General features: G+C 41.5%; 6 protein-coding genes across 23 annotated transcripts in view; all 6 read left to right on the top strand.

Annotated features, from left to right (window-relative positions):
* The window catches only part of LOC104930405 (protocadherin gamma-C5), a 260,504-nt gene that overhangs the window by 104,765 nt on the left and 128,479 nt on the right, over positions 1 to 27,260 (top strand). Inside the window, exon 1 of one of the 18 annotated variants that reach the window (XM_027278207.1) lies at positions 18,446 to 21,067. The exons of 16 other annotated variants lie outside the window; for them this stretch is intronic. In XM_027278207.1, the coding sequence (XP_027134008.1) occupies positions 18,629 to 21,067 (2,439 nt within the window). In that variant the 5' untranslated portion in view covers positions 18,446 to 18,628. Of the gene's footprint in view, positions 1 to 18,445; positions 21,068 to 27,260 lie in introns of those variants that run through there. One more of the 18 variants, XM_027278258.1, reaches the window with a different exon arrangement.
* On the top strand, positions 162 to 3,481 carry LOC109138896 (protocadherin beta-16-like). Its single transcript, XM_019260564.2, has one exon. It carries the CDS (start codon positions 931 to 933, stop codon positions 3,370 to 3,372), a length of 2,442 nt encoding a protein of 813 aa, XP_019116109.2. The 5' UTR covers positions 162 to 930; the 3' UTR covers positions 3,373 to 3,481.
* On the top strand, positions 3,772 to 6,455 carry LOC104939583 (protocadherin gamma-A3). Its single transcript, XM_010756140.3, has one exon. The coding sequence runs from the start codon at positions 3,993 to 3,995 to the stop codon at positions 6,453 to 6,455; it is 2,463 nt and encodes an 820-aa protein (XP_010754442.3). The 5' UTR covers positions 3,772 to 3,992.
* LOC113745703 (protocadherin beta-16-like) lies at positions 7,871 to 10,775 on the top strand. Its single transcript, XM_027278453.1, has one exon. The coding sequence runs from the start codon at positions 8,063 to 8,065 to the stop codon at positions 10,469 to 10,471; it is 2,409 nt and encodes an 802-aa protein (XP_027134254.1). The 5' UTR covers positions 7,871 to 8,062; the 3' UTR covers positions 10,472 to 10,775.
* On the top strand, positions 11,324 to 14,641 carry LOC113745692 (protocadherin gamma-A3-like). The gene has a single exon (XM_027278371.1). It carries the CDS (start codon positions 11,516 to 11,518, stop codon positions 13,982 to 13,984), a length of 2,469 nt encoding a protein of 822 aa, XP_027134172.1. The 5' UTR covers positions 11,324 to 11,515; the 3' UTR covers positions 13,985 to 14,641.
* On the top strand, positions 15,039 to 17,683 carry LOC109141944 (protocadherin beta-16). Its single transcript, XM_027278383.1, has one exon. The coding sequence runs from the start codon at positions 15,212 to 15,214 to the stop codon at positions 17,666 to 17,668; it is 2,457 nt and encodes an 818-aa protein (XP_027134184.1). The 5' UTR covers positions 15,039 to 15,211; the 3' UTR covers positions 17,669 to 17,683.

The raw sequence follows: 27,260 nt of genomic DNA, 5'->3' as shown, positions 1-27,260 counted from the left end.
TTGACGTTTATATTTTTGTGATTATTAATTGTAGGTGGAAGTTTGAACACACACACACACACACACACACACACACACACACGCACGCACGCACGCACGCACACACACACACGCGCGCGCGCGCGCACACACGCACACGCACACAAACACACTCACAACAACAACAACAACAAAAAAAAACATGTTGCACAGGCAGTACAGTGTTTATAGCTCATTCACTGTCCATGGTGCTGAAGTGCTGCTCTGCACTGAGACACTTCTTATTTGAGGTCTTCGGGTGAGCTGGTTGGATTTAGTTTTATAATTTGGTGACTGATTGTGACACCTTTTTCAGAGAGACAAACGGCACGTTCATTTCGAAGTGATTTTGCAATGATCTACAGTATATTTAAATCAGGTTAATTACCAGAAAACACACGACACACCCGTGTTCATTTTGTATGTTCTCTCTATCTTTCCCTTTCTCTTTAATCAGGCAAGGGTTGATGGTCTTACTGTTTACCAACAGAAAAGAGAACAAACTAGGCATATGTTTTCTGGTAGTTCTCCATATTGATGAATTTATTTATTTATTTTTATTATTATTTGGATTAGAATCAGCAATCATGGACGCATTTTTGTGACAAACATGCCATAACATAGAAACTAGCCAGTTGTTGTTTAAGTTTCTTATTTTATCCTCTAAGTGACGCTGTTGCCTGAAAAACAACTTCTACTGTGCATTGTGAGGCAGTGCTGTTCCCTCCTCTCTTACTGCGTTTTACATGAGGGGGTGATCTGTGTTTCACACAAGCTGGAGCTCATCGGACACTCACAGTTGGTTAGCACTTTTGTCACTATTCAGAAATTTGACCTGGAATGTATGCGTTTTCCAGACTGAGTTGAAATATTCACTCTATTGTTCGGTTTGCTTAAAGACCCTGTTTTCACATGGCATCTAAAAAACAACACCGAGACAGTGCTGCAAGATGGCGATTTCGAGGGCCAGTGTGCCTGTTTCTTTTTCAGTTTCTTTTTCTTAATCAAGCGGAGGCACAGATTCGTTATTCTATACCAGAGGAGATGAAGAAAGGGTCCCTTGTTGGAAACGTCGCACAAGATCTTGGTTTGGATCTGAAAAGGCTCCGTTCTGGCCGGGCCCGTATCGTGACCGGAGAGAACATCCAGTACACCGAGCTGAAGGCAGACAAAGGGACTTTGGTCGTGAATGAGAGAATAGACCGAGAGCTGCTTTGTGGAGACGTGACACCGTGTAGCTTTACCTTTGAGATTTTATTGGAAAAACCGATGGAGTTACACCCTGTAACAATAGAAGTATTGGATGTAAACGACAACGCTCCCACTTTCCAAAACAGCCACTTGGAATTTGAAATAAGCGAATCAACTGCGCTTGGTTCCCGTTTTGTTTTAGAGAGTGCAGACGATGCTGATGTCGGGGAAAACGGTCTACAGAACTATATTTTAACTCCGAACGACGATTTTATTTTGAAACAACATGTTTATCCGGACGGCAGTAAATATGTCGAAATGGTCCTTCAGAAACCCTTAGACAGAGAACGACAGCCACGCCTGTCTTTAAAACTGTTGGCTGTGGACGGCGGAAATCCACAAAGATCTGGTACAGTAAATATAGATGTCAATATTCTAGATGCTAATGATAACGCTCCTACATTTAATCAGTCTGTATATAAAGCCACCGTGATTGAAAATTCACCAAAAGGTACTCACATTGTTACTGTAAATGCAAGCGACATAGACAGTGGCTCAAATGGAAAGGTGACGTATTCCTTTTCAAAATCTAAAGCAGGAATAGCTGATTTCTTCGACATAGATGAAATCACTGGAAAAATATATGTGGCAAAGGAAATTGATTTTGAGAAAGACAAAAAAATTGAATTCAGGGTTGAAGCTAAAGATCAAGGAGGACTGACAGATTCTAGCAAAGTGGAAATTGATGTTATCGATGTAAATGATAATGCTCCCGCCATTAATGTCATGTCATTCACCAGTCCTGTGTCAGAAGACTCCCCTGTTGGTACCACCATTGGCATAATTAATGTTAAAGATATTGATTCGGGTGAAAACGGGCAAGTAAGGTGCTCGATCGAAGGCAATGTTCCTTTTAAAATCAAATCCAATTTAAGAAATTATTACGCATTGATGACTGATGCTGCATTAGATCGTGAAACTCTGTCAGAATGTAACATCACTGTTGTTGCCTCAGACGCAGGATCGCCTCGACTCTCAACTAAAAGAACCTTTTATCTGAAGATTTCTGATGTCAATGATAATGCTCCAGTGTTTCCACGAGGGCTTTATAGTGCATTCATTCCAGAGAATAACTCTCCAAGTGTGTCTGTACTGAGTGTTAATGCTAAAGACCCAGACGAAAACCAGAACTCACGTGTTTCCTATATTTTAGAAGACTGTGAGATCGGCGGATCTCCAGTTTCTGCATATGTTTCTGTGAATGCAGAAAGTGGAGTAGTTTATGCAGTGCGCTCATTTGATTATGAACAAATCAAACATCTCTTTTTTGTCGTCAGAGCGCAGGATGGAGGCTCTCCTCCACTCAGTAGTAATGTGACTGTAAAAATAATGGTCCAGGACCAGAACGACAACCCTCCTCAGGTTCTGTACCCAGTCCAGACTGGTGGCTCTCTGGTGGATGAAATGGTTCCTCGTTCAGCAGATGTGGGCTATCTGGTCACTAAAGTGGTGGCTGTTGATGTGGACTCTGGACAGAATGCCTGGCTCTCCTATAAACTGCAGAAAGCCACAGACAGGGCGCTGTTTGAAGTGGGCTTACAGAATGGAGAAATAAGAACTATCCGCCAGGTCACTGATAAAGATGCTGTGAAACAAAGACTGACTGTTATAGTGGAGGACAACGGGCAGCCCTCTCGTTCAGCTACAGTCATTGTTAACGTGGCGGTGGCGGACAGCTTCCCTGAAGTGCTGTCGGAGTTCACTGACTTTACACACGACAAGGAGTACAATAACAACCTGACTTTTTACTTAGTGCTGGCTTTGGCTGTAGTTTCCTTCCTCTTCATCACGTGTTTAGTGGTTATTATATCAGTGAAAATCTACAGATGGAGACAGTCTCGCATCCTGTATCACTCCAACCTCCCTGTGATTCCATATTATCCACCACGTTACTCAGACACTTTGGGGACAGGGACTCTCCCACACGTGTACAACTACGAGGTGTGCAGGACGACTGACTCCAGAAAGAGTGACTGTAAGTTCGGCAGAGCTGGTAGTCAGAACGTGCTGATAATGGACCCCAGTTCTACAGGGACGATGCAGCGGATACAGAGTGAGAAGAGCATCCTGGATGAACCAGACTCTCCTCTTGAGGTTAGTTAAATTATTTCACTTTGTCTTTGCTCTCTGTGTTTTATAGTTGGATTGGTCGCGTTCCCTTTCAGCACCATGGACAGCATCTCAGTCAGTTTGTGTCACTTGATAGTGAGCAGCCGAATGCATTTAGTGAACAGACATACTTTTGGTGTATTTCTTGATTCAATAATTTTCCAAACGTATCCTTTAGAATGAAGATTTGTTTTCTCTTTTCTCATAGAGTTCGTTTTTACCCTTCATTGTTTAATTTTTCAGTGAATGTGGAATTTAACATGGGTTGTTAAAGTTTGTTTTCATTTTCAAACATTGTAATTTCTACACTATAAATAGAATCTGCTCGGTTCAGTTTCAGAGTGTTAGTTCTTGTGTTAGACTCTAAGGGACGCTGTTGGTCAGTCAAATATTTTCTGTGTTGTGTCGTCATTTAGTCCATCCCTGACTGACATCACAGTGAAGAAGGCTCTCTGTGTTTAATCGAGGTTTGAGAGACCTTAGAGAGAACATGGTCTCACAGGCTTGCGTTTAAACGTTGAAGACGTATTTATATGTAACAGCCAATGGATTTTTGATACTTGGATTGTTGTTATATCAGTTGGATTTTCAACATTTTTTTTCGATTTGTTGCCATGATGGCAAACCGAGGATCTGTCAGCTGCATATCCGCAAGATGGCGATTGTTTTATGGATTTCGACGGCAGATGATACTACTTATTTTGTTGCTTCATGTGGTTAACATGGTAGGTGGTCAGATTCGTTATTCTATACCAGAGGAGATGAAGAAAGGCTCTGTTATTGGTAACGTAGCGCAAGATCTTGGTTTAGATCTGAAAAGACTCCGTTCAGGGCGGGCCCGGATCGTGACCGGAGAAAACATCCAGTACACCGAGCTGAAGACAGACAAAGGGATTCTCGTCGTGAATGAGAGAATAGACCGGGAGCAGCTTTGTGGAGACGTAACGCCCTGCAGCTTTAGCTTCGAGATGATTTTAGAAAATCCAATGGAACTGCACAGAATAACTGTTGAAGTTTTGGATATAAATGATCACGCTCCCGTCTTCCCAAATAAAGAAAAGCCTATTCGCTTAGAAATAAGTGAATCAGCTGTAGTTGGGGTGCAGTTTCCACTGCAGAGTGCAGATGATCTGGATGTGGGGTTAAATGCGTTGCAGGATTATATCTTATCACCAAACGAAAATTTTATATTGAAGCAACATGCAAATCCAGACGGAAGTAAATATGTTGAAATGGTGCTCCAGAAGCCTTTAGACAGAGAACAACGTCCTCATTTGTCTTTGAAACTAATCGCGGTGGACGGAGGAACACCACAGAGATCTGGTACAGTAAATATAGAAGTAACTGTATTAGATGCGAACGATAATGCCCCAGAGTTTAACCAATCAGTGTATAAAGCATCTGTGATAGAAAACACGATGTTGGGTACTAGTATTATTACAGTGAATGCCACAGACGCTGACAGCGGTTCAAATGGAGTCATTACTTATACTTTGTCTAAAATGAAAGGAAGTGCGGCAGATATATTCAGTATTGATCAAATCACGGGCACAATTTCTGTGTCTGGTCAGATAGACTATGAAAAAGACAAAAAATACGAAGTAAGGGTAGAAGCGAGGGATCAGGGTGGGCTAACAGGGACAAGTAAAGTTATATTTGATGTCCTTGATGTCAATGACAATGTTCCAGTTATAAACATTATGTCATTTTCCAGCCCTGTATCTGAGGATGCGGGACCTGGGACAACGATTGCTATTTTAAACATAAAAGACGCAGATTCCGGGAAAAATGGGCAAATAACATGTTCTATAGATGGAAAACTTCCCATTAAGATTGAGTCATCTCTAACTAACTATTACAATCTGATCTCAGATCAACATTTTGATAGAGAATCCCTCTCAGAATATAACATAACTATAAGAGCCACTGACTTAGGATCCCCGCCTCTTTCAAGTTCAACGAAATTACACCTTAAAATTTCTGACGTAAATGACAACGCACCAGTATTTGATAAAAACAGCTATTCTGCTTACGTCACAGAGAATAACTCACCTGGAGTTTCCATATTTGCTGTCAGCGCGCGAGACTCTGATTGGAATCAAAACGCGAGAATCTCGTATCTTTTAGAAGACACACAAGTCAGTGGTAGTCCAGTTTCTACTTATGTGTCTTTAAACTCTGAAACTGGAGTAATTAGCGCGGTTCGTTCCTTCGATTATGAGCAAATTAAACAAGTTCAGCTAGTAGTCAAAGCGCAGGATGGAGGCTCTCCTCCACTCAGTACTAATGTGACTGTACAAATAATGATCCAGGACCAGAACGACAACCCTCCTCAGGTTCTGTACCCAGTCCAGACTGGTGGCTCTCTGGTGGATGAAATGGTGCCTCGTTCAGCAGATGTGGGCTATCTGGTCACTAAAGTGGTGGCTGTTGATGTGGACTCTGGACAGAATGCCTGGCTCTCCTATAAACTGCAGAAAGCCACAGACAGGGCGCTGTTTGAAGTGGGCTTACAGAATGGAGAAATAAGAACTATCCGCCAAGTCACTGATAAAGATGCTGTGAAACAAAGACTGACTGTTATAGTGGAGGACAACGGGCAGCCCTCTCGTTCAGCTACAGTCATTGTTAACGTGGCGGTGGCGGACAGCTTCCCTGAAGTGCTGTCGGAGTTCACTGACTTTACACACGACAAGGAGTACAATGACAACCTGACTTTTTACTTAGTGCTGGCTTTGGCTGTAGTTTCCTTCCTCTTCATCACGTGTTTAGTGGTTATTATATCAGTGAAAATCTACAGATGGAGACAGTCTCGCATCCTGTATCACTCCAACCTCCCTGTGATTCCATATTATCCACCACGTTACTCAGACACTTTGGGGACAGGGACTCTCCCACACGTGTACAACTACGAGGTGTGCAGGACGACTGACTCCAGAAAGAGTGACTGTAAGTTCGGCAGAGCTGGTAGTCAGAACGTGCTGATAATGGACCCCAGTTCTACAGGGACGATGCAGCGGATACAGAGTGAGAAGAGCATCCTGGATGAACCAGACTCTCCTCTAGAGGTTAGATAAATAATGTAGTTTTGTCTCTGTGCTGTCATTTTTCTTATGTGCTTTAGTTATATTAAGAGTGACCTGTTGTGCTCCATAGCTTCATTTTCAGCACCATGGACAGCATTTCTCTCTGCAGTGTACTTGCTTCTGTATTCACTCTCATAACTTGTTTCCAACAAAATTATTTACCTAATGGCATATCCATGTACGATACATGTCCACAGTATTGGCTTTGGTATTCGGCAGTGGTTCCTTACAGCAAATGTCCATGTCATACTCTGTGTAAACTTGCATGCAGGTTAGTTGATTTTGAAAGCTTTTATTTCTCTTCCCCTCTAGTTAATTGTGTTGGTACTTCTTGAACATTGTGATCATGGTATTTTACTTGAATATTAATCAGTCAATTTCTGGACACTTGTGCTTGTCTCTACATATTTGTTTTTTATGGAGTTTTATTACAAAAACATAGAATATGATATGTTTTCATTTAAAAAACATTTTTTTCATTACAAAAAACATTTAGCACTTTTTCACTCAGTTCAGGACCATGTTCTGTCTACCTTTTTTCACTGCCTTTTTAATCTCAAAGGTATTTTATAACTTTGCAGGCACACAATATTGTATTGTCCATAGAGCATATGATTTTTTTTTTCTCTTTACTTTTAAATGTACTTTTATGTTTCTTTGGCATTTGTTTGCTTCATGTTATGGAGCAACAATGTGGATGGTTGGCTTGTACACATGTACATCTAGCTGCAATGGACTGACTTGAGAACACTTTGCAGCCAGTGATTCATTGTTACTCAGTTGACTTATGTTCATTTTCTTGTTTGTAGGAGCATTAAAACTCACTGTACTTTTTTCATATTTAGTTGTTATGTCATCTGCTTTTCTGTGCAGCATTTACCAAGAGCTTTATATTTTAGGCTGACTGGTCATTGATAAATTATTGAGTGATACATTTAAAGAATGATCTTGATCATTTTGATTTCTGAGGGTTTTAAATTATACACTTGTGAGGATAGGCTATGGACAGAATTGGTTGCACGAGCTTTTGTTTGTGTGTGTGTGTGTGTGTGTGTGTGTGTGTGTGTCATGGAAACATGATTTTACTTGTTTACTTAATTAACAAAAGCCTAGTTGTTATTTTTCTGTCATTCTTTCTTCATTTTATGCAGTTAATCTTCCAGTCCCTGTTACATTTTCCTGAACAAAAGTAAAAATATATATTTTTTTCATATCAATATTCATTGTTAAATAGACAAAAACCTGAATGTAAGCACACTATATCGGAAACATTGATCATTCTCCATCTTACACAGTATTCTGTAGTTCAGCATGATGGACTCTTAGGGCCGCTGTTGGCCAGTCTGTGTTAGTTAAGATGAAGAAATCAGCAGTACCTCCCCCATCATTTCAGACAGACAACGAGAGAAAGACTCACGGAACAGTACAGAATAGGAAAATCCGAGCTCTCATCGGTCAGTTGGACGGATAATATCATTTCACTTTTGTAATTTTTGATCTAACTGGTGATTATATACTACAAGAGGACATAAAAAGGATTATCTCTAAGGAAAATACTCGTTTTTACAGGAATATAACGCGGTTCATTTTACAGGAACATGACGGACAGAACAATGAGATGGCAAGTGCTGCTGTTTATCTCGGTTCTCTCGTTTAGTTCAGTGATTGGGCAGGTCAGCTACTCCATCCCAGAGGAAATGCCGAAAGGCTCTTTCGTGGGTGATGTTGCGCAAGATTTGGGTTTGGATGTGAAACGATTAAAATCAGGAAAGGCTCGTATTTATACGGGAGACAGTGCAGAGTACATCGAGTTGAATAAAGAGAGAGGAGTCCTCCTCGTCAAAGACAGAATAGATAGAGAGACGATCTGCGCACAAACGGCGCCCTGCGCTTTGCATTTCCAGGTTATTTTAGAGAATCCAATGGAGTTTTATAGCATCACCGTCGAGGTTACAGACATTAATGACAACGCCCCGATTTTTAAAAGAGGTGAAATGAAATTCACAATAAGTGAGTCAATTGTTACAGGGACGGTGTTCTTGTTGCAACAAGCAGTAGATCTGGATGTCGGCGTGAATAACCTTCAGAGTTATTTGTTAAAACCAACCGATAACTTTGCTTTGAGGCTGCAAAATCAAGCGGATGGAAGCAAGATGGTGGAAATGGTTTTACAAAAACCTTTAGATCGGGAAAAGGAAGATCGTTTGTCTCTTGTGCTGACTGCAGTAGACGGCGGTGAGCCACAGCTCTCGGGGACCGTTCAGATACACATCACTGTGCTAGATAGCAATGATAATGCTCCAGTTTTTACGCAGAAAATGTACAAGTCCACCATAAGAGAAAACTCGCCTTCAGGTACGCAAGTAGTAATTGTTAGTGCTTCTGACTTAGATGAAGGTTCGAATGGCAAAATATCTTATGCTATACTAAACCTACTCGACAATATTTCGGAGTTATTTGGGATAAACCGAGAGACCGGCGAGGTTACACTAATCGGCAACGCTGACTTTGAAAAAAAGCGCCAATATCAAATACACGTCCAAGCCAGTGATGAAGGAGGATTAACTGACTCATGTAAAATTATGATTGAAATAACTGACACAAATGACAATATACCTGCAATAAATGTTATGTCAAAGTCCAGTGCAATAAAAGAAGACATTCAGCCGGGCACTGTTGTGACGATGATAAATATTCAAGATCCAGACTCGGGTAAAAATGGAAAAGTTCAGTGTTATATTAACGAGAACATTCCATTCACAATTTCGTCAACGTCCAGTAATTTCTTTAGTTTAACAACATACAGTGAATTAGACAGAGAGATCGCGTCTCAATATAATATCACAGTGACCTGCTCTGATGAGGGAGTGCCCTCCCTCTCCAGCAGCGTCACTCTCACCTTACAGATCTCTGATGTGAATGACAACGCGCCTGTCTTTGAGAGGAGCTCATATGAGGCCTACATTGTAGAAAACAACACACCAGGTCTCTCTATATTCACAGTGAAAGCCAGAGACGCTGACTGGAACCAGAATGCGCGTGTTTCTTACATACTGGAGGACTCCTCTGTTAACGGAGTGCCAGTCTCCTCATATGTGTCCGTTAGTGCTGATAGTGGAGTCATCCATGCAGTGCGCTCTTTTGACTACGAGCAGATCAAAGATTTCCACTTCCGAGTTAAAGCACAAGATGGAGGCTCTCCTCCACTCAGTAGTAATGTGACTGTGAAAATACTGATCCAGGACCAGAACGATAACCCTCCTCAAGTTCTGTACCCAGTCCAGACTGGCGGCTCTCTGGTGGATGAAATGGTGCCTCGTTCAGCAGATGTGGGCTATCTGGTCACTAAAGTGGTGGCTGTTGATGTGGACTCTGGACAGAATGCCTGGCTCTCCTATAAACTGCAGAAAGCCACAGACAGGGCGCTGTTTGAAGTGGGCTTACAGAATGGAGAAATAAGAACTATCCGCCAAGTCACTGATAAAGATGCTGTGAAACAAAGACTGACTGTTATAGTGGAGGACAACGGGCAGCCCTCTCGTTCAGCTACAGTCATTGTTAACGTGGCGGTGGCGGACAGCTTCCCTGAAGTGCTGTCGGAGTTCACTGACTTTACGCACGACAAGGAGTACAATGACAACCTGACTTTTTACTTAGTGCTGGCTTTGGCTGTAGTTTCCTTCCTCTTCATCACGTGTTTAGTGGTTATTATATCAGTGAAAATCTACAGATGGAGACAGTCTCGCATCCTGTATCACTCCAACCTCCCTGTGATTCCATATTATCCACCACGTTACTCAGACACTTTGGGGACAGGGACTCTCCCACACGTGTACAACTACGAGGTGTGCAGGACGACTGACTCCAGAAAGAGTGACTGTAAGTTCGGCAGAGCTGGTAGTCAGAACGTGCTGATAATGGACCCCAGTTCTACAGGGACGATGCAGCGGATACAGAGTGAGAAGAGCATCCTGGATGAACCAGACTCTCCTCTAGAGGTCAGTTAAATATCTTAGCTTCGTCCGTCTATGTCTCTCTTTACTCTCTATTTTTGATTCGATTGATTGATAACTTTCAGAAACATTTGAACTTCGTGCCGTCATTGTCAGCACCATGGACAGCGTCTCTCTTCAAATCTAAATAGATACAGATTCGAAACGCATAGACTCATGAACTAATCTCATATAAACGGTCTTTTTAACCATGTTTTATTAATGAAATATATTTGTGCGGAAGTATTGCTGCATTCCTAATTTCACTGTTGTGTTGTTATACAGCATGTACTTATTTTAAGACACGATTGGTTAAGTCTGTCTAACTGCATTCACAAGGCATATTACCTTTGGACATTTTTTAATACTAAATTGTTAGATGTTAACATATCTTTGGGGAAATTGTCTAATTTCTCATCAGTCTTCGTGAGGCATTTTAAGCAACTGATTCATAGTACGGAATCATGTATATGTTTTTGTCTGTTTTAGAAAACAAACATGCCTTATTTTATGAACATAACAATTTTATTTCTTCCATTTGTAATCACTTGTTTATTTTTTTTAATTCAAAACCTAGTGCACTGTCGGCGATTGATTTGAGAATGAGATTTAAACATCTGTTATCAGTATTTTTTGATTTATTACTTTTTCCCTATAGTTTGATACAATATAATAAGCTGAATTGAAACGTGTTTTAAGTTAAAAAATAAAAGTCATCCGAATGTGGTTTCCAAACTAGATGGATATATTTTCAGTTTGTCTGCTTAAGAATAGAGGTTTTATATGGTGTTCACCTTTTAGACTCTAAGCGACGCTGTTGGTCAGTCAAATATTTTCTGTGTTGTGTCGTCATTTAGTCCATCCCTGACTGACTTCACAGTGAAGAAGGCTCTCTGTGTTTCGTCGAGGTTTAAGCCACGAAAGAGAGAACATAGTCTCACAGACTTGTGTGTAGATGTTGAAGACGTATTTAAAGCTAAACAGCCCACGGATTTATCAGATTTTTTTTTGTGATATCAGTTGGATTTTGAACACCCTTTTCGATTATTTGTTGCCATTATGGCAAACCGAGGATCTCTCACTTACCTATCCGCAAGATGGCGATTGTTTTATGGATTTCGACGTGAAATAGGACTGCTTATGTTGCTGCTTCATGTAGTTAACATGGTAGGTGGACAGATTCGTTATTCGGTACCAGAGGAGATGAAGAAAGGCTCTGTCATTGGTAACGTAGCGCAAGATCTTGGTTTAGATCTGAAAAGGCTCCGTTCAGGGCGGGCCCGGATCGTGACCGGAGAAAACATCCAGTACACCGAGCTGAAGACAGACAAAGGGATTCTCGTCGTGAATGAGCGAATAGACCGGGAGCAGCTTTGTGGAGACGTAACGCCGTGCAGCTTCAGCTTCGAGGTGATTTTAGAAAATCCAATCGAACTGCACAGAATAACTGTTGAAGTTTTGGATATAAATGATCACGCTCCCGTCTTCCCAAATAAAGATAAGCCTATCCGTTTTGAAATAAGCGAAACAGCTGCAGTTGGGGTGCAGTTTCCATTGCAGAGTGCAGATGATCTGGATGTGGGACAAAATGCGTTGCAGGATTATATCTTATCACCAAACGACAATTTTATATTGAAGCAACATGCAAATCCAGACGGAAGTAAAAATTGTGAAATTGTTCTCCAGAAGCCTCTAGACAGAGAACAACGTCCTCATTTGTCTCTAAAATTATTCGCAGTGGACGGAGGAACACCACAGAGATCTGGTACAGTAAATATAGAAGTCACTGTCTTAGATGCTAACGACAATGCTCCAGTGTTTAACCAATCAGTGTATAAAACACATGTGATGGAAAATACGATGAAAGGCACGAGTATTATTACAGTGAATGCCACAGACGCTGACAGCGGTTCATATGGAGTAATTTCTTACAGTTTGTCTAAAATGAAAGGAAATGCAGAAGATATATTCATCATTGATGAAATCACCGGCACAATTTCTGTGTCTGGTCAGATAGATTATGAAAAAGACAGAAAATACGAAGTAAGGGTAGAGGCAAAGGATCAGGGTGGTTTAATTGGAACAAGTAAAGTTATATTTGATGTCCTTGATGTTAACGACAATGCCCCAGTTATAAATGTAATGTCATTTTCCAGCCCTTTGTCTGAGGATGTGCATCCTGGGACAACAGTTGCTGTTTTCAATGTAAAAGATGTAGATTCTGAAAAAAATGGACAAATAGCATGTTCTATAGATGGAAAACTTCCCTTTAAGATTGAGTCATCTCTAACTAACTATTACAATCTGATCTCAGATCAACATTTTGATAGAGAGTCCGTCTCAGAATATAACATAACTATAAGAGCCAGTGATTTAGGATCCCCCCCTCTTTCCAGTTCAACAAAATTACATCTTAAAATCTCTGACGTAAATGACAACGCGCCAGTATTTGATAAAAACAGCTATTCTGCTTACGTCACAGAGAATAACTCACCTGGAGTTTCCATATTTGCTGTCAGCGCGCGAGACTCTGATTGGAATCAAAACGCGAGAATCTCGTATCTTTTAGAAGACACACAAGTCAGTGGTAGTCCAGTTTCTACTTATGTGTCTTTAAACTCTGAAACTGGAGTAATTAGCGCGGTTCGTTCCTTCGATTATGAGCAAATTAAACAAGTTCAGCTAGTAGTCAAAGCGCAGGATGGAGGCTCTCCTCCACTCAGTACTAATGTGACTGTGAAAGTGATGGTTCAGGACCAGAACGACAACCCTCCTCAGGTTCTGTATCCAGTCCAGACTGGTGGCTCTCTGGTGGATGAAATGGTGCCTCGTTCAGCAGATGTGGGCTATCTGGTCACTAAAGTGGTGGCTGTTGATGTGGACTCTGGACAGAATGCCTGGCTCTCCTATAAACTGCAGAAAGCCACAGACAGGGCGCTGTTTGAAGTGGGCTTACAGAATGGAGAAATAAGAACTATCCGCCAAGTCACTGATAAAGATGCTGTGAAACAAAGACTGACTGTTATAGTGGAGGACAACGGGCAGCCCTCTCGTTCAGCTACAGTCATTGTTAACGTGGCGGTGGCGGACAGCTTCCCTGAAGTGCTGTCGGAGTTCACTGACTTTACGCACGACAAGGAGTACAATGACAACCTGACTTTTTACTTAGTGCTGGCTTTGGCTGTAGTTTCCTTCCTCTTCATCACGTGTTTAGTGGTTATTATATCAGTGAAAATCTACAGATGGAGACAGTCTCGCATCCTGTATCACTCCAACCTCCCTGTGATTCCATATTATCCACCACGTTACTCAGACACTTTGGGGACAGGGACTCTCCCACACGTGTACAACTACGAGGTGTGCAGGACGACTGACTCCAGAAAGAGTGACTGTAAGTTCGGCAGAGCTGGTAGTCAGAACGTGCTGATAATGGACCCCAGTTCTACAGGGACGATGCAGCGGATACAGAGTGAGAAGAGCATCCTGGATGAACCAGACTCTCCTCTAGAGGTCAGTTTCATAATCTAGCTTCGTCTTTATGTAGTTATTTCTCCTGCTGTGTTGTAGATACATTGACAGTAAACTTTTTTGCTTCATATCTTAATTTTCAGCACCATGGACAGCGTCTCACTGCATCATTTGCTTCCGTGTTCACATTCAGAGCTTTAAAAAAAATATTAACTACATAATCAAAGAGTGATATATCGCGTTATTTTACAGATCACTGTTATCTAGTAGAATTGTGTACTGGAATTAACTGACAATTCCCTAAATAATTTAGCTTCGTCTCTATGTCTTCATTTTACTTAATGTGTTTAGTTACACTGAGCGAACTGCTGCACCCCATACCGTCGTTTTCAGCACCATCTCACTCTGTGTCACTCGATATCAATACCCCTTATTTATTCCTATGTAATACTTTGATCGTTATAGTGTCCTTCAGTCTTAGTCAGTGGTATTCGGTATTATTATTCTGCAATGGCACGGGTTTTAGATAACTGGATTTTGTGTTAACACGGGTTGATAACTTGCTAGTTTTTAAATGTTCTTCTACAGGGTTGGTGATTCCTTGCATTTCAATGCATATATTCGCTATTGTTGGAAACAAATGGTTTGCATTTGTCTTGAATGAGCATACTGTCAATTAAAAATGCTCCTTTCACTGCTCTCATTAAACAACCACTAGCTCCACCAAACTCCATGCATTTTTTTTCACAGCCCAGCAGCGAACACTGATGTAAAATAGTTGCATTTTTTGTTTATCTCTTAATGTATGTCACGTGTATAAACGCAGTTTTTATTCACATAGTAACCACATGAGAACTAAATACATGAAACCAGTATTATCCTGAAGGCTATGGTGAGATTATGTTGAGGTGTTTTTATTTTTGAATCTCTGATGAAATATTTTGATTGACCACCGATCATTGCAATCAACAACTCAATATATCCAAACACATTTTTATGTTGCATGATGTTACTGATTTTCGACTCTAAGCGACGCTGTTGGTCAATGTAAAAAAATCTCTATAACATTACCTCACAGTCTCCTCCCTTATCACCGTGGCCTATGAGAGAAAGGGAGGTATTATGTAGGCTGACATTACAGGAAAACAGCCTCACATTGAATGATTTCTCGTTGGGATTTGTACAGTACATTTTAAAGACAGCATCACTCTTCTTTAGAGGTACATTCGGTGTTTTTCCAGCTTAAGTATTGTGCTTTGATTGCTGTAGAGCATCTTTTCTTTTGCTATGGCATGCGGAATATCAGCCTACTCCCGGTGCGTGAAATGGCGCTTTTGCTGCGGACAGATTTGGCATCTTGTTTTATTCTTTTTTTATCTCAATCAACTGGCCAGCGGACATATCCGATATTCAATCCCAGAGGAGATGAAGCAAGGTTCCTTAATCGGTAATGTCGCACAGGATCTTGGTTTGGATCTGAAACGGCTTCGTTCTGGCCGGGCCCGTATCGTGACCGGAGAGAGCATCCAGTACACCGAGCTGAAGACAGACAAAGGGATTCTTGTCGTTAAAGAGAGAATAGACCGAGAGCAGCTTTGTGGAGACGTGACACCCTGTAGTTTCAGCTTTGAGGTGATTTTGGAAAACCCTATGGAGCTTCATCAAATTACAGTAGAAATAATAGATATAAATGATCATTCGCCCACGTTTAAACGAGACAAAATCAATTTTGAAATCAGCGAAATAGCTAATATTGGTGCTCGTTTTCCATTGACGAGTGCAGAAGATACAGATGTGGGTGTTAATGGTCTCAGAGAATATATTTTGACGGAGAATGACAATTTTGTTCTTAAACAAAACTCCAATGCGGATGGAAAGAAGTATGCAGAGATGGTGTTGCAGAAGCCATTAGACAGAGAGACCAATCCCAGTCTGTCTCTGAAGCTAATAGCTGTAGACGGTGGGACTCCGCAGAGATCTGGTACAGTAAATATAGATATCACTGTTCTTGATGCTAATGATAATGCGCCTGTATTTAATCAATCTGTGTACAAAGCCACAGTAATGGAAAACTCTCCGAGAGATACTTATGTTACGACTGTTAATGCCAGTGACGCAGATTTCGGATCAAATAGTATTGTAACTTATTATTTTTCAGACCACAACACTGGTCTCAGTGATTTGTTTACAGTACATGAAAAAAGTGGCGTCATTTTAGTAACAGGTTCTGTTGATTATGAAAAAGACAAAAAATACGAACTTAGAATCGAGGCAAAAGATCAGGGAGGTTTGACAGATTCAAGTAAAGTGATAATTGAAGTTACTGATGTAAATGACAACGCCCCTATAATAAGCGTCATGTCATTTACTAGTCCTGTATCAGAAGATTCCCCACCTGGTACAACTATCGGCATTATAAATGTAAAAGATGTTGATTCAGGAGACAATGGACAAGTAAACTGTAGAATCGAACAAAATGCACCTTTCAGGATTAAATCTAATTTAAGGAATTACTATACTTTGGTAACAGATACAGTATTAGACCGTGAAAGTGTTTCAGAATATAACATCACTGTAGTTGCGACAGATGCGGGAATGCCTCATCTGTCATCAAAGAAAACCTTTCATTTAAAGGTCTCTGATGTGAACGATAATGCTCCAGTGTTTTCACAAAGTGTTTATAATGCGTTCATCACAGAGAATAACTCTCCAGGTGTGTCTGTCCTCACTCTGCACACTAAAGATCCTGATGAAAACCAAAACTCCCGTATAACTTATATTCTGGAAGATACTAAAATCGGCGTGTCTCCAGTTACTGAATATGTTTCAATAAACGCAGAAAGCGGAGTGATTCACGCAGTGCGCTCATTTGATTATGAACAAATCAAACAGCTGACCTTCGTCGTGAAAGCGCAAGATGGAGGCTCTCCTCCACTCAGTACTAATGTGACTGTGAAAATAATGGTTCAGGACCAGAACGACAACCCTCCTCAGGTTCTGTACCCAGTCCAGACTGGTGGCTCTCTGGTGGATGAAATGGTGCCTCGTTCAGCAGATGTGGGCTATCTGGTCACTAAAGTGGTGGCTGTTGATGTGGACTCTGGACAGAATGCCTGGCTCTCCTATAAACTGCAGAAAGCCACAGACAGGGCGCTGTTTGAAGTGGGCTTACAGAATGGAGAAATAAGAACTATCCGCCAAGTCACTGATAAAGATGCTGTGAAACAAAGACTGACTGTTATAGTGGAGGACAACGGGCAGCCCTCTCGTTCAGCTACAGTCATTGTTAACGTGGCGGTGGCGGACAGCTTCCCTGAAGTGCTGTCGGAGTTCACTGACTTTACACACGACAAGGAGTACAATGACAACCTGACTTTTTACTTAGTGCTGGCTTTGGCTGTAGTTTCCTTCCTCTTCATCACGTGTTTAGTGGTTATTATATCAGTGAAAATCTACAGATGGAGACAGTCTCGCATCCTGTATCACTCCAACCTCCCTGTGATTCCATATTATCCACCACGTTACTCAGACACTTTGGGGACAGGGACTCTCCCACACGTGTACAACTACGAGGTGTGCAGGACGACTGACTCCAGAAAGAGTGACTGTAAGTTCGGCAGAGCTGGTAGTCAGAACGTGCTGATAATGGACCCCAGTTCTACAGGAACGATGCAGCGGATACAGAGTGAGAAGAGCATCCTGGATGAACCAGACTCTCCTCTAGAGGTCAGTTCAATAATGTAGCTTCGTTTTTATGCCTTCATTTTATTTTGTGTTTCTGCTGCCGGTCAAACCGTCATTTTCAGCACCATGGACAGCATTTCACTCTGCATCACTTGATATGACTATCCTTTCTCTATTCATACTTTCTACTTTGATATTTTCATTGACCTCTATTCACAGTCAGTGGTATCCTATATTATTGTTTCGCAGTCGCCTGTCTTTCATATAATTGATTTTGTGCTGATTGGCGTACGATCACTGGTTAGTTTCTAAACATCTTTGCACAGCGTTGGTGATCTCTTAATAATGCATGCATCCCCGATTGTTGGGAAGAAATGTTTTGCATTTGTCCTTAATTATTATTCTGACAATCTAAAATGTCCCTTTCACTGCTCTCATTAAACAACCACTCGCTTCACCAACTCTTAGCATTTCCCTAACAGGCCAGCAGGAAACACTGATGTAACGTAGTTGCATTTTTCTCAATGTATGTCACGTGTATGAACCGCGTTTTTATTCACATAATTGCATACATTTTAGAATAAAGTTTATAGAACACCATTATGCTAAAGGCCAAGGTGAAATTACGTTGAGGTGGTTTTTATTTTCCTAACATTGCGTTAAAATATTGTGTTTGTCCACCAATCGATGTGATCAACAACTCAATATTTCAAGATACAGTTTAATTTCACATGATGTTACTCATGTTCGACTCTAAGCGACGCTGTTGGTCAATCCAACAAAATCTCTAAAACATTACCTCACAGTCCCCTCCCTTAACATCGTGGACTGTGAGAGAAAAAGGAGGTATTATGTAGGCTGACATTAGAGGAAACAGACTCACGTTGAATGATGTCTCCGTCCAGATATCCGCAGTAAACTTGAAATACAGCATTGGTCCTCTTTAGAGGTACATTCAGCGTTTTTTCCAGCTTAAGTATTGTGCTTTGATTGCTGTAGAGCATTATTTATTTTTTTGCTATGGCATGCGGAATATCATCCTACTCCCGGTGCGTGAAATGGCGCTTTGGCTGCGGACAGATTTGGCATCTTATTTTTTTCTTCTTTTATCTCAATCAACTGGCCAGCGGACATATCCGATATTCAATCCCAGAGGAGATGAAGCAAGGTTCCTTAATCGGTAATGTCGCACAGGATCTTGGTTTGGATCTGAAACGGCTTCGTTCTGGCCGGGCCCGTATCGTGACCGGAGAGAGCATCCAGTACACCGAGCTGAAGACAGACAAAGGGATTCTTGTCGTTAAAGAGAGAATAGACCGAGAGCAGCTTTGTGGAGACGTGACACCCTGTAGTTTCAGCTTTGAGGTGATTTTGGAAAACCCTATGGAGCTACATCAAATTACAGTAGAAATAACAGACATAAATGATCATTCGCCCACGTTTAAACGAGACAAAATCAATTTTGAAATCAGTGAAATAGCTAACATTGGTGCTCGTTTTTCATTGACGAGTGCAGAAGATACAGATGTAGGTGTTAATGGTCTCAGAGAATATATTTTGACGGAGAATGACAATTTTGTTCTTAAACAAAACTCCAATGCAGATGGAAAGAAGTATGCAGAGATGGTGTTACAGAAGCCATTAGACAGAGAGACCAATCCCAGTCTGTCTCTGAAGCTAATAGCTGTAGACGGTGGGACTCCGCAGAGATCTGGTACAGTAAATATAGATATCACTGTTCTTGATGCTAATGATAATGCGCCTGTATTTAATCAATCTGTGTACAAAGCCACAGTAATGGAAAACTCTCCCAGAGATACTTATGTTACGACTGTTAATGCCAGTGACGCAGATTTCGGATCAAATAGTATTGTAAGTTATTGTTTTTCAGACCTCGACAGTAGCCTCAGTGATTTGTTTATGATTGATGAACAAACTGGGGTCATCTTAGTAACAGGTTCTGTTGATTATGAAAAAGATAAAAAATACGAACTTAGAATCGATGCAAAAGATCAGGGAGGTTTGACAGATTCAAGTAAAGTAATAATTGAAGTTACTGATGTAAATGACAACGCCCCCATAATAAGCGTCATGTCATTCACTAGTCCTGTGTCTGAAGATTCCCCACCTGGTACAACTATCGGCATTATAAATGTAAAAGATGTTGATTCAGGAGATAATGGACAAGTAAACTGTAGAATCGAACAAAATGCACCTTTCAGGATTAAATCTAATTTAAGGAATTACTATACTTTGGTAACAGATACTGTATTAGACCGTGAAAGTGTTTCAGAATATAACCTCACTGTAGTTGCGACAGACGCGGGAATGCCTTATCTGTCATCAAAGAAAACCTTTCATTTAAAGGTCTCTGATGTGAACGATAATGCTCCAGTGTTTTCACAAAGTGTTTATAATGCGTTCATCACAGAGAATAACTCTCCAGGTGTGTCTGTCCTCACGTTGAGCACTAGAGATCCTGATGAAAACCAAAACTCCCGTATAACTTATATTCTGGAAGATACTAAAATCGGCGTGTCTCCAGTTACTGAATATGTTTCTATAAACGCAGAAAGCGGAGTGATTCACGCAGTGCGCTCATTTGATTATGAACAAATCAAACAGCTGACCTTCGTCGTGAAAGCGCAAGATGGAGGCTCTCCTCCACTCAGTACTAATGTGACTGTGAAAATGATGGTTCAGGACCAGAACGACAACCCTCCTCAGGTTCTGTATCCAGTCCAGACTGGTGGCTCTCTGGTGGATGAAATGGTGCCTCGTTCAGCAGATGTGGGCTATCTGGTCACTAAAGTGGTGGCTGTTGATGTGGACTCTGGACAGAATGCCTGGCTCTCCTATAAACTGCAGAAAGCCACAGACAGGGCGCTGTTTGAAGTGGGCTTACAGAATGGAGAAATAAGAACTATCCGCCAAGTCACTGATAAAGATGCTGTGAAACAAAGACTGACTGTTATAGTGGAGGACAACGGGCAGCCCTCTCGTTCAGCTACAGTCATTGTTAACGTGGCGGTGGCGGACAGCTTCCCTGAAGTGCTGTCGGAGTTCACTGACTTTACGCACGACAAGGAGTACAATGACAACCTGACTTTTTACTTAGTGCTGGCTTTGGCTGTAGTTTCCTTCCTCTTCATCACGTGTTTAGTGGTTATTATATCAGTGAAAATCTACAGATGGAGACAGTCTCGCATCCTGTATCACTCCAACCTCCCTGTGATTCCATATTATCCACCACGTTACTCAGACACTTTGGGGACAGGGACTCTCCCACACGTGTACAACTACGAGGTGTGCAGGACGACTGACTCCAGAAAGAGTGACTGTAAGTTCGGCAGAGCTGGTAGTCAGAACGTGCTGATAATGGACCCCAGTTCTACAGGGACGATGCAGCGGATACAGAGTGAGAAGAGCATCCTGGATGAACCAGACTCTCCTCTTGAGGTGGGGTTCATTATGCTTATTCTTCTGTCCTGATAATATTGTACCTTTTGTTTTGAAATGAAATTACAGTATGTAGTTGATTGCAGTTTAAGCGAAAACAAATGCACACTGTTATTTTTAGCACCGACAGTATACGGCTCCTCTTTAACTGAAACTGCTTTCTGTCCTGAAATCTTTTGACTTCCCTCATCATTTTTAATTAGAAATGGTATCATCTATGAGTAAAACTGCTCAAATAATACATCAATAATAAGAAACATATCATTTGTATTGGTGTTGTTATTATATTATCAAATTTAGTTTGATATTATTTTATTATTTTTCTTTCCTTTACTTTGGACACTTGTATTACTATTTCCTTCTAGCAGTTTGGTGTTCACGTTCTGGACTCTAAGTGACGCTGTTGAACAAGAATACAATTCTTGCCTATAATGTCTCTTGCAGTTCAGGGGCGTTTTTGTGAGATCACAATGATGTCAGCCTAGGGAGAGCATCAGGAATCGTATACATCTCGGACAAGACATTTTTTTCTGGAGGTATAGCGGCTTTGCTTCTGTTTTCTAATATGTGAATAGAGCACATCTTGGGGAGTGGTTGTTATTGAATTCAAATCGAAGGACCTCGTTTTTTCACACCCGAAAACGTCTCTTTTTAACATGGCGTATCAGCAATCACTCTGCAAATGGCGTTTACATTTCGGACGTCAGCGGGTAATGTTTCTTTTGTTGCTTTACTTCTGTAATATCGTCTATGGTCAGATCCGCTACTCTATACCAGAGGAGATGAAGAAAGGTTCTCTTATCGGCAATGTAGCGCAGGATCTTGGTTTGGATCTGAAAAGGCTCCTTTCTGGTCGGGCCCGTATCGTCACCGGAGAAAACATCCACTATACTGAGCTGAAGACAGACAAAGGGATTCTAGTCGTGAATGAGAGAATAGACCGGGAGCAGCTTTGTGGAGACGTGACGCCGTGTAGTTTCAGCTTTGAGATCATATTAGAAAATCCTATGGAGCTACATCACATAATAATTGAAGTTTTAGATGTGAATGATCATCCTCCTATATTCAAGAAATCAGACATCATGTTAGACATAAGCGAGTCAGCAAACCTCGGAGCACGATTTGTGCTAGATAGTGCAGAGGATCCCGATGTTGGTGTCAATGGCCTACAGAATTATGTTTTAACTTCAAACGACAATTTCGTTCTGAAGCAACATGTCAATCCAGACGGGAGTAAATATGCAGAGATGGTGCTTCAGAAGCAGTTAGACAGAGAAAAGGCTCCTAATCTCTCTTTAAAACTCATAGCAGTAGATGGTGGGAATCCACAGAGATCTGGCACAGTGAATATAAACATTATAGTTTTAGATGTCAATGACAATGCGCCTGTTTTTAACCAGTCAGTCTATAAAGCCACGGTGATTGAAAATGCAGCAAAGGGCACAAATATCGTTACTGTTAATGCTAAAGATGTAGATAGCGGATCAAATGGTGACATTACATATTCCATTTCAAACGTAAAGAGCAACATAGCTGATCTGTTGTCAATAGATCAAGTCTCTGGTACATTATTTGTTTCTGGTCCAATAGATTTTGAAAAGGATAAAAAGATTGAGCTCAGAATTGATGCAAAAGATCAGGGGGGCTTAACAGATTCAAGTAAAGTGATAATTGAAGTTACTGATGTAAATGACAACGCCCCTATAATAAGCGTCATGTCATTCACTAGTCCTGTGTCAGAAGATTCCCCACCTGGTACAACTATAGGCATTATGAATATAAAAGACATTGACTCTAGTGAGAACGGACAGGTAGCATGCAGAATCGAACAAAATGCACCTTTCAAGATTAAATCTAATTTAAGGAATTACTATACTTTGGTTACAGATACTGTATTAGACCGTGAAAGTGTTTCGGAATATAACATTACTGTAGTTGCGACAGATGCGGGGATTCCTTCTCTTTCGACAAAGAAAACCTTTCATTTAAAGGTCTCTGATGTGAACGATAATGCTCCAGTGTTTTCACAAAGTGTTTACAATGCGTTCATCACAGAGAATAACTCTCCAGGCGTTTCTCTTCTCACTGTTTGGGCTAAAGATCCTGATGAAAACCAAAACTCCCGTATAACTTATATTCTGGAAGATACTAAAATCGGTGGGTCTCCAGTTACTGAATATGTTTCTATAAACGCAGAAAGCGGAGTGGTCCATGCAGTGCGCTCATTTGATTATGAACAAATTAAACAGCTGACCATCGTCATCAAAGCGCAGGATGGAGGCTCTCCTCCACTCAGTAGTAATGTGACTGTGAAAATACTGATCCAGGACCAGAACGACAACCCTCCTCAGGTTCTGTACCCAGTCCAGACTGGTGGCTCTCTGGTGGATGAAATGGTGCCTCGTTCAGCAGATGTGGGCTATCTGGTCACTAAAGTGGTGGCTGTTGATGTGGACTCTGGACAGAATGCCTGGCTCTCCTATAAACTGCAGAAAGCCACAGACAGGGCGCTGTTTGAAGTGGGCTTACAGAATGGAGAAATAAGAACTATCCGCCAAGTCACTGATAAAGATGCTGTGAAACAAAGACTGACTGTTATAGTGGAGGACAACGGGCAGCCCTCTCGTTCAGCTACAGTCATTGTTAACGTGGCGGTGGCGGACAGCTTCCCTGAAGTGCTGTCGGAGTTCACTGACTTTACACACGACAAGGAGTACAATGACAACCTGACTTTTTACTTAGTGCTGGCTTTGGCTGTAGTTTCCTTCCTCTTCATCACGTGTTTAGTGGTTATTATATCAGTGAAAATCTACAGATGGAGACAGTCTCGCATCCTGTATCACTCCAACCTCCCTGTGATTCCATATTATCCACCACGTTACTCAGACACTTTGGGGACAGGGACTCTCCCACACGTGTACAACTACGAGGTGTGCCGGACGACTGACTCCAGAAAGAGTGATGTGAAATATATGCAACCGATCAGTCAAAGTTTAATAAGTGTGGATGCAGTTGGAGCTGACGCACCACAGCTGGAACAGCAACTGTCGGGCAACTGTTCTCAAATGTCAACTTTGGTGAGTGATTCATGAAATATTTTGTTTTCTACTCGTTATTTATGTATACTTTTTTCCTCCTTAAGTGGTAAGGCACTGTCAGTGGCACCATAGTGTCTGTCTATGGTGGCACTGTCCATGGTGCTGGAATCGCCAATTTTCATTTTGATGTACCTTTCAGCGCTGTCCAAGCTTTTGATATTATTATCAAATTCCTTAATTAAATGACAGAATAAGACGATGAAACACGCAATAAAAAATCGCAATATCCAACAAATTATTTTTTCAGGCAGAAGTTCGCATTTGTGAACGTGTGTATATTGGGCTTAATTTGTATTGCTCCATATAAAGCTGTAATTAATTCGTATATGTGAATAAAACCTATCAATGGGTTTGTGCCCCCCATGTACACTACCGTGGATGGGCTCTGAGCGCCGCTGTTGATACATGACTGACTAACATTTCAAATCAGCAGTGCAGCGATCCACCCCTTTATTTCATTTCAGTGTTTCACTGCCTGGAAGGAAGACGCTTCTAAACGTCAACATTTAAAGTCTAGCGTTTCCAGTGGAATTTTTCGGCTGAAATAACATTGTCTTTTCAATTTTTGTATGCAATTGCATCGGGTTTGCATTGAAAGTGATTACTACGTCTGTACTTTTGGATTTATGATGGATTGTATGAGGATAACCGCTCGCAGAGGCCGATGGCAAGCAGTGTTTGTCATTCTTTGTCTCTTCATGCTGAGCTCAGTGGCTGGACAGGCTCGGTATTCCGTACCCGAGGAGCAGGCAGAAGGCTCTTTTGTCGGAAACATTGCTCGAGATTTAGGATTGGATGTAGCGAGGCTTATATCAGGTAAAGCTCGTATTATTACAAAAGGAAGCCGGCAGTATGTTGATTTAAACCGAGACAAAGGCACGCTTGTTATTAAAGAGCGAATCGACCGAGAAGAATTGTGTGGAAAGACGACGCCCTGTAGCTTCAGTTTCGAGGTCATTTTAGAAAATCCAATCCAGCTTTATCGGGTAACAGTGGAGGTAATAGACATAAACGATAACAGCCCATCGTTCCCAAAAGATGAAATTAATTTGGAAATTGTCGAAAGCGTTGCATCAGGAACTCGTTTCTCACTCGAGAGTGCTGATGACCCTGATGTTGGTATTGATGATATCCAGAAATATACACTGAAACCCGCAAATCATTTCAAATTGGAAGTACAGAGCCAGCCAGATGGAGGAAAATCCATCGAAATGGTTTTACAGAACCCGTTAGACCGAGAGAAAGAGGAGACTCACACACTCGTGCTGCTTGCTTCAGATGGAGGGGAGCCACATAGATCGGGGACAGTGCGTATTCATGTCACTGTGCTAGATGCTAACGATAATGCACCAGTGTGTAGGCAGGCTGTTTACAAAGCAGATGTCAAGGAGAATTCTCGTGAAGGAACAGTGGTAACAACTGTTAGTGCAAATGACGCAGATAAAGGACATTATGGTGAAGTAACTTATTCTATATCTCATGTCGCCAGAGAAGCGAAGAAGCTTTTTGATGTAAATGTTAAAACTGGAGAGATTAAAGTTGCAGGTAAACTAGATTTTGAAAAATCTAAAACTTATCAGTTAAATGTTCAGGCTCGTGACCACGGTGGATATACAGATACGTGCAAAGTTGTCATTCAGATAATTGACGAGAATGACAACGTCCCTACAATACAGCTGATGTCATTTTCTAACTCGATATCCGAGGATTCTCCCCCTGGTACAACTATAGCTGTTGTTAATGTTGATGACGAAGACTCTGATGGTAACGGTGTTGTCAAGTGCTCTATTAACTCTGACGTACCTTTCAAAATCGAGTCTTCATTAACAGGATATTATACTATAGTGACAGACAACTTCTTAGACAGAGAAAGTATTCCTGAGTATAATATCACCATAACCGTCTCTGACCAAGGCTCTCCGCCTTTGTCTAGCAGTAAGAACATCACTGTAAAAGTGTCTGACGTCAATGACAGCCCACCTGAATTTGATCAATCAGAATATAGTAGGACTGTTCCAGAGAACAACTCTCCTGGATACTCAGTTTTTACTCTCAGTGCTCGTGATGCAGATTGGGGCCAAAACGCTCGGGTTTCTTACTTTCTGCAGGAGAAAGAGATAAATGGGGTAACTGTGTCTTCGTTAGTGTCAGTGAATTCAGAAAATGGGGTGATTCATGCAGTGAGGTCGTTTGATTATGAGCAAATTAAGTGGTTTGAATTTAACGTAACTGCCCGTGATGCTGGATCCCCTCCTCTGAGTTCGGTGGCTACAGTTAAAATAATAGTCCAGGACCAGAACGACAACCCTCCTCAGGTTCTGTACCCAGTCCAGACTGGTGGCTCTCTGGTGGATGAAATGGTGCCTCGTTCAGCAGATGTGGGCTATCTGGTCACTAAAGTGGTGGCTGTTGATGTGGACTCTGGACAGAATGCCTGGCTCTCCTATAAACTGCAGAAAGCCACAGACAGGGCGCTGTTTGAAGTGGGCTTACAGAATGGAGAAATAAGAACTATCCGCCAAGTCACTGATAAAGATGCTGTGAAACAAAGACTGACTGTTATAGTGGAGGACAACGGGCAGCCCTCTCGTTCAGCTACAGTCATTGTTAACGTGGCGGTGGCGGACAGCTTCCCTGAAGTGCTGTCGGAGTTCACTGACTTTACACACGACAAGGAGTACAATGACAACCTGACTTTTTACTTAGTGCTGGCTTTGGCTGTAGTTTCCTTCCTCTTCATCACGTGTTTAGTGGTTATTATATCAGTGAAAATCTACAGATGGAGACAGTCTCGCATCCTGTATCACTCCAACCTCCCTGTGATTCCATATTATCCACCACGTTACTCAGACACTTTGGGGACAGGGACTCTCCCACACGTGTACAACTACGAGGTGTGCAGGACGACTGACTCCAGAAAGAGTGACTGTAAGTTCGGCAGAGCTGGTAGTCAGAACGTGCTGATAATGGACCCCAGTTCTACAGGGACGATGCAGCGGATACAGAGTGAGAAGAGCATCCTGGATGAACCAGACTCTCCTCTAGAGGTTAGATAAATAATGTAGTTTTGTCTCTGTGCTGTCATTTTTCTTATG

This window comes from Larimichthys crocea, chromosome I (genome assembly GCF_000972845.2).
Source record: "Larimichthys crocea isolate SSNF chromosome I, L_crocea_2.0, whole genome shotgun sequence".
In the NCBI taxonomy this organism is placed as follows: domain Eukaryota; kingdom Metazoa; phylum Chordata; class Actinopteri; family Sciaenidae; genus Larimichthys; species Larimichthys crocea.
The sequence above is the reverse complement of the archived record's forward strand: the minus strand, read 5'-3'. Positions and strand labels throughout refer to the sequence as shown.